Source organism: Nannospalax galili, unplaced genomic scaffold, assembly GCF_000622305.1.
Source record: "Nannospalax galili isolate Female #2095 unplaced genomic scaffold, S.galili_v1.0 scaffold352, whole genome shotgun sequence".
Lineage (NCBI taxonomy): Eukaryota > Metazoa > Chordata > Mammalia > Rodentia > Spalacidae > Nannospalax > Nannospalax galili.
The window spans coordinates 482,284-495,543 of record NW_008332592.1 but is presented as its reverse complement, the minus strand read 5'-3'; the positions used below and the strand labels follow the sequence as shown (position 1 = coordinate 495,543).

At 41.8% G+C, this 13,260-nt stretch overlaps 1 protein-coding gene across 1 annotated transcript in view; it reads right to left on the bottom strand.

Moving 5' to 3' along the window:
• Positions 1 to 263: 263 nt before the first annotated feature.
• The window catches only part of LOC108490542, a 19,171-nt gene continuing 6,174 nt past the window's right edge, over positions 264 to 13,260 (bottom strand). The window contains 1 exon segment of the mRNA XM_029560837.1: positions 264 to 754. Within this exon segment, the coding sequence (XP_029416697.1) occupies positions 264 to 754 (491 nt within the window).

The following is a 13,260-nucleotide window of genomic DNA, read 5'->3' as shown; positions in this document are numbered from 1 at the left end:
CGACCGCCCCTCGCGGATCTCCGCAGGCGGGGACCATCACTGACGGTTATACGCTGTGACTGTCGGACTTTGCGGGCCGAGCCGGTGGGCCCTGTGGAAAGGTCCTCTAAAGGGAGAGGGCACCCCTTCCCGCACGGCTCGGGGGCGGAGCCCAAGCGTGGGGGCGGAACGGAGGGGAGGAGTCTAGAGGCGGGGCTAGGGTACGGGGCGGGGCCTAACGGTTGCGGGCGGGGCAGAGGGAGGGGCGGGGCCTGGGGGCGTGGTTAGGGTAAAGAGGCGGAGCCTGATCGCAATTGGTCGGGCAGAGGGAGAGCGGAGCCGAACCCCTGGGGAAGGGGGGGGCGGGGCCGCTTTCTCCAGTCCTTATATGGTGTGGCGCGCGCCTGGGCGGGGTGAGGTCGAGTGCAAGGCCCAGATTGCTCCCCTCCTCCCGCGCCCCCTTTACGCTCGCGGGCCCTCGGCCAGATCCCGGTCTTCGGGGGAAACGCAGGAAAAAGCCCGAGTAGTACCGGGCTGGCGTTTCCTTGGAGCTGAGCCTTAGGTTTGCCGAGAACGCAGGGGAAGAGCCGGTGTTGGCTTGGGGAAGGAGCGCTGAGCACCAGGAAGCGGCGGCCGCCGTCTCCCGCCTGCCCTAGGCCGCTTCCCTCCGTTCCGTGTCCCTGGGGATGGCTGGGGCTGCGGTGGTTGCCGTGGCGACCTGGTGCGGCTCTCTGCCTGCTGGTCCCAGAGCCCCACCCGACAGGTACAAACGCGGCTGCGCCGAGCCGTTACCGCGGTTTAAGTTTCAGAGAGTCTAGGCGCCGCGGAACCTCCCAAGGTGTCCCAGTAGAGCACCGTCTACTGTAGCACCGAGTGAGGCGAGACTGCGGTCCCATCACAGTGGTTCCTGGTTTGTGTCTGATATGCCTTCACCGAGTTCATTTTAGTGGTTACCAGATGAGCAAAACCATAGTAAGATGCCGTGAAGATCAGCTCTTACCAGAAACTTAATGAGAATTGGGCATCCTAGATTGTCAGTCACTTCCCTTTATCTTCTGTATGTGATGGTAGCGTGTAGACCCGTCCTCTGGTAGAGCACTGCTATCATTCATGTTTTGTGTTTTGTGATATAGGAGTTCAAACTCTGGAAAACATCTTAGCAAATATGCTCAACACAGAAGCAATCGTCACGTGATACTGCGGTGTACAGACAGGTTTTAAGATGTCAGTCTTCTAAAGTTTGTAAAAGTGATTGAAAGTTTGATACAAATGAGCATTTCGTGCGGCCTTTGGCTGGAATTTGATTTAATTTGCCCTTCAGTCACCCCCTAAATTCATACAACAGAGTTATGTAAGCGAAAACTCCAATGAAGGTTTCCTCTGAAGTATTTGGAATGAGCAGTCTGGAGACCTGAACTGTGTAGTTCCTTGCCGTACTGCTGCTGAGCTGTCAGCTAAGCGAGTTACTACTAAGCTGTGGTGTATTGTCTGTGGTGCCTTTTCTGTATGCTTCATAGACCTGTTTAGTACTAGGTAACATGTAGAGTTGACAAAATAATAAAAGGACTTCATTAAGTATTTGTTTGTTTGTTTTGTTTGGCGTGGAACTCACTGTGTAGACCAGGCTGGCTTGAACTCACAGAGATCCACCTGCCTCTGCCTTCTGAGTGCTGGGATTAAAGGCGTGTAACACCACTCCTGGCTTAAGTTTTATATTTACAGTCAGGACTTATGATTGGCATTCTTGACTGATTAAGCTGAGAATTGGGGCATCAGAGACTTAAGTGAGAACTAAAGGGATTAAGGAGACACTGTGGAAAAGGATTTTGGATTCTTAAACTATTCTTGTGATAGTCTTAGTGTTGTATTGCCATGGTTTGAGCAGTGTAAATAAACAAGACTACTGTTCTGTGCAAGTTGCATTTTGCAAAACAACACATTTGCTTTGCATCAAACTGGTTTACATTTGTTTAACAGCTCTGAATTTGGGGGGAGGTCGGGAATGGCAACATGAGACAGCTTTGCCATGTAGCCCAGGCTGGCCTGAAACTTGTGATCTTCCTGCTTCATTGTAAGTGCCAGGCAAGGATTTAGAGACATGTACCACCACAGCTGTCTGATGTTCATTTTCTAGATCATGTACGTTTTCTAGACATGATAATAGTTTTCAAGAGTTTAATACAATACTTTCTTCACAAAAAAAAATGTTTTAGAACTACATGAGAAATCAGAGATTAGAAAAGATCAGTACATGTTAATGTGCATGTCTCACCTTTCCTGTAAACTATAAGATGCTTTCAACTAATGGATCATAAACTGCCAGCTAAAGTACTCGATCATTATTTCAAATAGTGGCAATGTGCAATTTCCAGTGTGGCTGTCATTGTTATAAATATACCTAGTAGAATTAAAGACTATAGTGGGTTTTTTTTTTACCTATTTGTGTGTAGGGGCACATGGGTTTCATGGGGCATGTGTGTGGAGAGGAAATCTGGCACAAGTTGGTTCTCTTCCCCTACCACATGGGTTCCAGGGATCAAAGGAACTCTGGTTGTTGGGTTGGTAGCAAGTTCCCTTACTTACTGAGCCATCTTGTCAGCCCAAGATCATAGTGTGTTGATACCATTCATCTCTTTTTATGACTGAAGTTTTATATTCCACTGTTTGGAGACACTTCTGCTGTAATAGCCTGGGGAGTGGGGTGCTACTGGTGTCTAGTGGGAAGAAGCCAAAGACGCTACATTGCACAGAACTTCCCAGCCAGCAATTTAAACAGCCCCGAACGTTAATAACCTGTTGAGAAACAGCTACAGAATTCTTATGTAGTATGAAAGTTTATTTTTTATCATACTTACTTGTGGGGAGAATGTATGTAGATTTATTGTAACTATAATGTTTAAAATGTGAAATCATTTTACTATTATTAATGTACAGCTGATCAAAACTATAAATATCTCAATTTGGGATAATAGGAATATTTTATTGAAACGTAGTAATGAAATTGGAGAAATGCTTTCTTACCTAATAATACGAATTATTTTGCCCTATTTACTCTGTTTATTGCCTTGGCAGTTCGTCCTGGCACAGTGTACCCATCCTGATTGAGAATGGGTAAAGATATTCCTGTAGTAAAGATGGTAAGGGCAATTTGTGTACCAAAGTTCCCAGAGCAGTGTCTGCTAAAACTGGTTTCCCACCAGTGGTTGTTCAGTGGGTCGTGAGTAAACAACTGAGGGAATAAACACTTTAGGACACATCTCAGAGCTAGAGATGGTGAGTATTAGCAGTGAAGCTGGTGAGAGCTGGTACATTCTGGGTACACTGGAGGTGTGAATTGGAGATGTGAATGTGAACGAGGAGCCTCAGGAGTCCCTGCTTGAGCAGGTCCATTTTCTCCAAGTGTATCAGAGGAAAGTAAGTCTCCATTCTAAGGAAAGTATCATAAACTGAGCCAATAATAAAACAAATGTACTTCTAGTTCTGGAAGCTGGGAAGTCTGTACTCAAAGTGCTGGCATGTTTGGTTGTCTGTTAACATCTTCCTGGATCACTAACATGCATATTTCTTCACCCAAAATAATGGCTTCATTATAACATTTTCATACATGTGTATTGTACTTTGATGAATATTTTTGCTTGTTATTACATGGCAGAAAGGGACAGAGCTCTCTCTCTGAAACCTCTTCTGAGGACACTGTTCACCTCCCATATACGCTCTGTCCAGAGGCCATCACTTTGAGGATTAGGCATCAGAACCTGAATTATGGGGGTACAGATATGCAGGCCTCACCCTCACTCATCAAGGTGGGAGACAGAATAGGATGAGGGAAATGCAGGTGTAATTGTAAACCTTTCGTTCAGTGCTACATTTGTATTTCTACACTTAACTGTTAAAACCTGCACTTACCTATCACAATGCTATATATTATCTTCAGTCTAGTTAAAAGATCTACACAGCCATTTTCTTAACAAAAATGATGATGTGTTCTCTTGTTTCTGCCTTCAATATCTAAAATTCAAACATTTGACAGTAAGTCTAGCTCTTCTACTAAGTACTGTTAATTATCTATTTATATATATTTTAAGAGATGTACCTTAAGGATGGATTTTGTTGGTCTTGTTAAACTGAGTATCTTAAAAGAAGTTTAAGTACATTGTATTTTAAATAAATAGCTCTATACATAAATACTTTCTGTTATCAAACAGTTGACTCCATTGGTTGTAAAACTAGGCTTGTCAGACTCATACAGAACACATCCAAGTTGGCTTGGGAAAAATTGAGTCATACAGTTTGACATTCAAGTAAAAATAATACAAATGAGTTCAAATACAAATGTGAGATTTTAATTCATAATGTCATCTTAACATGCAACACTGGCTAATTTAATCCAGAGAAGCACATTTCTTTTGATCAGTGCTTTTTTAAAAATTCAAATTTTTTACAGTTTCACAGAGAAAAAATGATCCATACAAAACTGCCATTCCATTGAGAGGTCACTTATGGACCATTTGAAAGGTTAACCTAAAACATATTTACCCATTATTACCCATTTTGTGGGTTCACATACATACTAAAAGTGCCCATTATTCAGCTCAAGTCAAGTACAATATTATAAGGATGGGGGTTCATAGAGTCATGAGTGTTGTGTTTGTGAAAAATATTGAGAGATAAGCAAGTCTTAAAGGTGATTCTTGTAGCTGCAGACATCTTTGCATTGCTAGGACTCTACTTAGGAGTTAGACCGCACACACTAACTAGGAAAACTGTGCTGCATCCCCTTTGTCAATCTTTCCTCTAAGCATCATCATAGGTTTCCTACTCCTCATTCTCTGGGTTGTGTAGTGCTCTTCCTGCCACCTCTCAGCTCTCCTCTGAGAAATCATGCCAGAAAGCTAGGAGAACAGCACCTGCTTTGTTCCTGGCTGAGCAGCTGGCTTCTCCGTGGAAGCTACAAGTACAGGTAAAAGATGTGCTAAGTATTCAACCTCATGTCTGCCGATTACAATATCATCCATGGCTTGGAGAGTCCATTAATTTTTCTACTTGCGTATCAAATACATAGTTTTAAAAATTAAAGATGAGAGATGTAAAGATGTTAACTTATAATGAAACATAATCCCTATCAAAAAACCCAGCAAAGCTTAGCTTTTACTAAGTTGAAAATGCAAATAGGTGCTGTAAGGGCCAGAAAGAGTCAAACTCAATGGTGAAGTCGGGAAACACAGCTGGAGGAATTAAAATAATAAATTTGACACATGGTAATAAACATTAATTAAAATCATGAGATATTTATGATAGAAAGATATACCAGAGGAACAGAATAATCCTAAAAACATAGATTGACATTTTGTGAAAAAATGGCATTGCGGTGAGAAAAGACAATCTTTCAAGGACTGATAGGAGGCCATATGAAGGTCATATAGAGAGGTATGAGATGTGCCATGCTCTAATGGACACAGTAAAGTATAAATGAATTTTTGTGCAACTAATGAAACTTAGCTTCAGACTCCTTCCCTTTCATGGGACCATTTAAGTGCAGGAACTTCTGGGAGTGGGCTATGGGTGCAGAGAAGAAGCTGATTTCAGTAAAAAATGAGATCTCTGGAAAAATGATTTCCAACTCTCCAGGAATTTGTTGTGTTCCCACACACACTCTACATAGTCACTTTGTAATTAATATTGTATTTATATTATTTCCCTTAAATATGAATCCCCAGTGTATGAATTTCAGATCAGAGAAACCTAGTTCTGCCTCTGAGAAGTTAAAAGAGCTCATTTCAACCCTGTGTATGGTTTGATTTTTAGCATGGACATCAATTTTTTTTCCTTATAGTAATAAATTTCATTTTTATTCAATGAAAAAAATACCCAAATAAGTATAGTTTGTCAATCATTGTTTCAACTAAAACTATACCAAAGAATAGGTATTTGAGCATAAAATTTAAAAGGATTGCACAGGGGGCTGGAGAGATGGCTCAGTGGTTAAGAGCACTGACTGCTCTTGCAGAGAACCTGGATTTGATTCCCACCGGCATGGCGGCTAACAAGCATTCTAACTCCAGTTCCAGGGGATCCAACACCCTCTTCTGACCTCCTCAGGCATTGCAGGACAGGGGTGCACTTACATGCATGCGGACTACACTCATACACATAAAATAAAAATAAAAATATTACACAAGTACTGTTCTAGAGACAGTGTTCCTCTGTATGCAGAAATAACATTGAATATTTCATATTCTTCATAAAAAATGCTAAAGGGTTACATACTCAAAAGTTTTACCAAGCTTTTAAGCACATTCTTTGATGAAACTGACTCGTGTGTATGTGTGTGTGTTGTATGACTCACACATGCATGTGTGTGTGTGTGTTGTGTGTGAATGTGTGTCCACGTATATGCACAGATAACCGCAGGACGATGGCCTCCTCTTTCTCCATTTCACTCCTTTCAGGCAGGGCCTCTCACTGAACCTGGAGCTAGGCAGGCAGCCAGGAAGCCTCAATGATTCTTCTGCATCTGCCCCCCATGTTCTCTCTTTCTGTCCCCTCAGCTCTGTTGTTACAGACACATACCCAGCTTTTGTCTGTAGGTGCTGAGGCTTGAATGTAGCTTGAGCAGCATACCCATATTCCCCAGTCCTGAAACTGGCTTCTTTTGCCATCGTATGGAGCCAGGAAGGAAACAGGGCTTGATCCATGCTATGAGTGACTCACCATTGCTCCCTAGCCATCGATTCAAATGTTAGCTCGTGAGTTCCATGGTAAACCATGCTGTTCTAAAAGTGTAATTCTTTCAGCGCAATTTATATTCAACGCCAGGTATTCAAATACCAGATTTCTGATGACTGTTGCTGCTCATGTAGCTGCAAGTCAAGTCTAGAAAATATGTAGACCCATGATTTAGAAAAAATCACAGTTCTGTAGTAAAATGTCAAACCCCAGTTTTTGTTTTAATCTTTAGTTCATTTAGAAAATGGGACTTCAGTGATTTCTTTCAGTGACTTTTCATTCAGTAGGCCTTCAGCTATGCACAACTTCCTTAATATTTCATGTTCTCCAGCCGAGCCTTCACTCTGAAATGTTTTGCTAACTTAAATCTCTAATTCCAAAACTTCTCATTTAGGGCTTTAAGGAGCTTATCACATCTATGTTTAAAATACTCCTTTTCCAAGCCAGGCGTGGTGGCGCACGTCTTTAATCCCAGTGCTTGGGAGGCAGAGGCAAGTGGATCTCTGTGAGTTCAAGGCCAGCCTGGTCTACATAGTGAGTTCCAGGACAGCTGGGGCTACAGGGAGACTCCTTTTCCTTTCCTGTCTGATCTCAGGCTATAATCTGAAAATGTGTGACGTGCACGGTAAATTGACATCTGTAAACCCAAGGGAGAGGTCACTGTACTCGGGTCATATGTACATTGTTCACAGTTTCTTTTCCTTCTGTGAATCAGAGGAGAAAACTCTGATAGGGGAATTTTGGTTTTTTGTTTGTTTTTTTTTGTTTTGTTTTTTCATCTAGGTGTAGCACACAGTTACAGACAGAAAAAAATTCTAATTTTCTGATTTCACTTTCTGAAGCAGTGGTCTTTCTGCTTCGCAGTTCCTCATTTGTTTGTATCAATTTAGTGTTCATCAGGTGCATGTTTCCTGTGTGTAGTCCAGGTTGGCATCAAACATGGAAATTCTGTCTTAACGTTAAGAAAATAATTTTGGAGCTGGAGAAATGGCTCAGTGATTAAGAGCACTAGCTGCTCTTCCAGAGAACCTGGGTTTAGCTCCCAGCACACACATGCTGTCTAATAACTGTAACTCCAGTTCCAAAGTGTCTCATGCCCTCTTCTGGCCTCCGTGTTCATTGCATGACATGGTATTCTTTACATGCATGCAAAACATTTATACAAATAGAATTAAAAATAAATTTCAAGGGGCTGGAGAGATGGCTCAGTGGTTAAGAACACTGGTTGTTCTTGCAGAAGACCCGGCTTCAAATCCCAGCAACCCACATGGCAGCTAACAACTGTCTGTAACCCCAGTTCCAAGGGATCCGACAGCCTCTTCTGTCTTCTGCGGGTATTGCACAACACAGGTGCACTTACCTGAACACAGGCAATACACACATACACATAAAAAAATAATTAAAATTTTTTTAAAAAAAATAAAAAATAAATTTCAAGAAAAAGAAACAAATATTTTCAAATAAGCATAGACCATTAGTAGGAAAACTCCGAAATGGGTTGTATAGTTCCAAAAGTAAATAAAAAAACTAAGAAATGACAAATACACCAGAAGGAATATAAGCTAGAACAAGTTTCACATGCATGTATGTACTCAGGCACACACACACACACGCACACACACATACAATAAATAATGCCTTATAACAAATGGCAAGTTGAAAATAAAGACTTTTTAAAAAGGTGAAAAAGCAAAAAGTTTTGAGAGAAAATGAAATACACTGAAGATAAGGTTCAAGATAAAGGACTCCCTAAAAGGTAGGGGAATCAAGGAAATAGAAAAAAATCAAAACCTAATTAAAATATTGTCAAGTATACATTAAAAGCACACCATAACCTGATAATATCAAGCCAAAACCACCATATCCAGTATGGGCATTGCACGACGTGGGTGCGCTTATACACATGCAGGCAAATACACATAAAATTAAAAATTTTTTAAAGTGAAGTTCTGAGTAGGGGCCCTAGAAGGTCACGTTCTCCTGGGAAGGGGACACGGCCTATTTTCACTCACCTCCTTCCCACCCTGTACTTCGGAATCATTCACTTTCCAACTGTTAATAGTTTGAGTCAGCCCAGCCATTTAATGAGAATCTCATTCTAGTCATGTCCCTTTGGAATTATTTTCCTTTTGTGTCTCTTGAGACTGGATTTTTAGTTCTGGATAAAAACCTGGTTAATATTTGCATCCTTATGATCTTTTACCTATAAGTATATTGCTACCTCTTAGCAGTTGTGTTACTAAATATATCTCACTTAACTATCTCCTGAAAACCCTTTTTTAGATTATTTAACCCAGATGACAAATTTCAATTTTCTTTCTCTTAAAGTAGGAGGAAGGTGGTGTTATTTTCTCTTAAAGATCTAAAGAATGTATGCCTAGGAAATTTATAAATTTTTTTCCTTATTGAAGAAAGTAAATCTTAATAACTGAGTTATATCAGTGTTTTTAAATTGTTTTGTAAAAAGTAGTTTTGAGTAGTAGAATAATAGCACTCTTTACATATCAAAGTTCTGTTGGACAACTGTAAAGTCTTGGCCTTATCCAAATCACTACTGACTAAATGATGGACGCTGGACTCCTCTAAAGTATCCTTGTGGGATTATTTAAAGCTCTCCCTCATCTGTTTGGACTGTCTGTACTACCTTGGTCCAAATCAATTCTGCTTTAGGCATTTAGATACTGTAATGACCTACCTTGTCTTCTTGGACTTTGGCTGTGGCAAAGTTTGAGGGAATATCGTTGGATGTTAAATCATTGCCCATTATTAGAACTCTGGTTTGTATCCTCCAAGTCTGTTTGCCAGTGTGCTTCCATATCCAGAATTGCCCAATTGCTCTGTAAAGTAGAAAGAAAAAGGCATTTTGCTGGAAGAGCAAAGTAAAATAGGAAACCTTAAAAAACAGAACAGTAAATAAAAGTACAGAGATGGTCCTAAAGTGATTGGTGTGGCCTAGGGAGGCCCACCATCTCTGAGAGGAAGGGACTACAGCCACATTGAAGCTAGAAGGCCTCAGGAAACCAGGACGGTACTCTTAGTCACAGATATCTTGGGAAAAGGGGAGTTGGAGGAAGAAGGAAGGCAAAGTTGTGCCCAATAGCAACAGAGGCAGGAGAAATATCAGGAAAATGCCCTGCAGGACCCAACAGGGCAACTGTGGGGCACTGTTTTAAAAAGATGTCTACTGAGCTGGCAGCTTGGTAGCCCCAGACCCTTTGTGAACCACACTCTTAGGAAACTGAAAGCAATCATCACAGGACTGTATGTTGAAACCTGGCCAGCAGAATACCTCTAGACCTCAGGAAAGAAACTTGGATCAGAACCAGAGCCTACAGGAAGAGAACATAGACACAGATTCCAAATGACCCACCTAACATGAGGAAGAACAGCCCAGGGAAAGGCAGCATTAGCAACCAGATTCCAGAGGACCATCCAGAGGTATGACAGTGTCTGAGACCTAACCGATGAACAGACATAATGCCCACTGACAGGACCAACATCTATGATTCCAGCTTCACAGCCTAACTACTGAAGGAGTGTGATTAGCATGTGGCCCCTTCCATGAAGGACCACCCACTGATGGGACAGCATGTGTGACCTGGCCTTTCAAAAATCTGCCCACAAGTGTAAGAGGCCACTGGCAGCTTGGGAAAGAATGCCAAGAGAATCCAGGCTGTAGCCAACAATCAGACAATAGCCTCCACACCCCCACCAGTTCTTCCTCTTTTAGGAAAAAATGCCAAGAGAATCCAGGCTGCAACCATCAATCAGACAACAGCCTCCACACCTTTTATTTATGGAATATCTCAATTTAGCAGACCAGCTCTGTCTAGTTCACTCTCTCCCTTCTTCATTACCTCTTTCTCTTTGTCCCTCCCTCTTTCCTCCCCTCTCTCCCTCCTTCCCTTTCTCTCTCTTCCTCTTTTTAAATTTTTCTTTCTCCTGTTCATAGACTTTCCAAAGGGCATAAGCTACCTTTGTTTGAACTGTCTTGGTGTCTAAGCCTCCTGATGCCTGGGACTCTTCTAAATAATTTGTCATTTTTCTTTCGCTTTTCATTCCACCTTTAGCCAAAAGTGCCTCATCCCTTGCCCCTTGTTCCTATTGTTCCCCCTTGTGTTTACTTTTCTCCCTGTACTTGTTTTTCTGACTACTAGTCTTATTCTGCTATTTTGCTTTCCACTTATAACCATAGTAACTGATATCTTAGTGAATAGTGTACTCCATGTTCCTTTACCTCCTAAAATGATTGGAGCCTAAAGGGTGATTGTTATTGGACTAGTAGTATATGTTCATAGTAGGTCTGCCTTTCATAGTCATTGTTTTGAAAGACAGCATTTAGTATTCTTTCAGGTGAATATTGGGGACTTAGTTCAGGGCAACAGCCCAGCAGAGAAGAATGACACTTCAGCCCTAATTTTTTTTGAGACAGGGTCTCCCTGTAGCCCCAGCTGGCCTACAACTTTCTGTATAGAACAGGATGGCCTTGATCTCAGAGCTCTACCAGCCTCTGCCTCTGGAGTGCTGGGATTAGAGTCATGTGCCACCATGCCCAGCTCCTACTCCCATTTGAAAATTGTAAGCACTTCCACTCAAAGAATAATGATAAATTTTTAAAAATAATCCTACCAATGACCTAGTCCCAAATACATGAGTTCCAACACACACACACACAAACACATGCACACACACAGACACACAAACGTAAGAAACATGGAAAAACCAAAGCAGCATGACCTCTCCAATAATCACTAGTCACACAGTGTGGTGGTTTGAATGAAAATGTCCCCCATAGGCTCCAAATATTTGGACATTTTGTGCCCAGATGGTGGCACTGTTTTGGGAGGTTTTAGAAGGTGTGGCTATCCTGGAGGAAGCATGTCACTGGGGGTGGGCTTAGAGAGTTCTTAAGCCTTGCTGGATCTCTAGTTGTACTCTTGCTTCCTCTGCCTGCATGATGATGTGAGAGCTTAGCTTCTGCTGCTCCTGCTCCAGCCACCTCCAGCCATCATGCCTCCCTGCCTTGAAAGGACTATAATTCCCCTGGAACCATAAGCTCAAAAAACCCCTTCCTTCTATAAATTGCTTGGGTCAGTGTTTCTATCACAGCAACAGAAAAGTAACTAATATACACAGTAATGTCTTTCAATGAAAGATGAAATCCCAGACAAAGAAAGGGGACTGTGGAAATGGCTGGGCAGTTAAGGGCACTTGCTGTTCAAGCATGAGGAATAGAGTTCAGATCACAGGATCAGTATAAAAAGCTGAGTGTGGTTCTATGCACATCTGTAACTCTGGCATTGAGGGAGGCAGAGACAGGAGAATCACTGGGCTTGAAGCTGCCAACCTAACTGAATGTGAGCTCTAGGTTCATCAAGAGACTTTGCCTCAGAGAAGCAAGGCAGAGTGCTAGGGGAGGATAGCCAACATCCTGCTCTAACCTCTGCACACATGTACATATACCACACACATGCACCTCAGACACAAAATTTTAAAGAAATTTAAAGAGATGAAAATACCTGGATGAATTCCAAGAAGTAAATAAGTCAATACAGGATATGAAAGTAGGATTCAGTAAAAAGAAAGACACATTAAAAAAATTGGAAATACTGGAAATGAAAATTTGTAAGTCACAGAAAACACTCTATGGAATAAAACAGATCAAGGGCAGGACAGAGCATCAGCGCTTGAAGGTAAGTAAAGGACAACATGCAGATAATGACAAAGATAGACTTAAAAGAAAATGTGAACACAACATTCAAAACCTATGAAACACTTAAGAAAAGACCAAGTCTGAATCATAGGCATAGAAAAGAAGAACTTCATGCTAAATTCATATAAACAAAACATTGTCAATAAAATCAGAAATTTTTTCAAGTTAGAGTGTAAGAGTGAAACCACCAAGGACAAGTCAGCCTTCGGGTTGCAACAGCAAGAGGTTTATTTAGTACACAGGTACCTGTGGGCACAAAGTCTCCTCGGAGGACTTGCGCGCCCCCATGCTGGGTTTTGGCACTTTTATAGAGCAGAAGCGGGGTACAGAAGCAGAAGCATGGTTATTGGCCCATTCAAACGAGTATAAAGCATGAGGAAGTTAAGTTGCTAAATTCTGGGTGGGTGACTTATGGTACAGATCTGATTTCCTGGTATCGAGCCCCGGGGATTGCCAGATGCAGATGGCTTGACCACTACGTCCTGTTTTTCTGATAAGCTAGTTTCTCAATGCTTGACCTCTTGTCAGGCATTCCTATCAGGTGGCCTCATGGCACCTAGGTTTTTCATTCCTCCCTTTTTCTTTGACATATGAGGGGAATCTTTCACTCATCATAACATATCGGGGTCCTGGGTTCTTAATGCCTGGTATTGACTGGTGAGGACTAGTGCCTGAACTACAGATAGCCGATCCTTTACGAATTGGACCAGCCGATTAAGTATACAGGGCCCTAAAGTTAAGATTAAAAACAAGAGGACTAGAGGGCCTGCTAGAGAGGATATCAGAGTGGTGAACCAGGGAGACTTATCGTACAGTCCTTCAAACCAACTCTTTTTTGACTC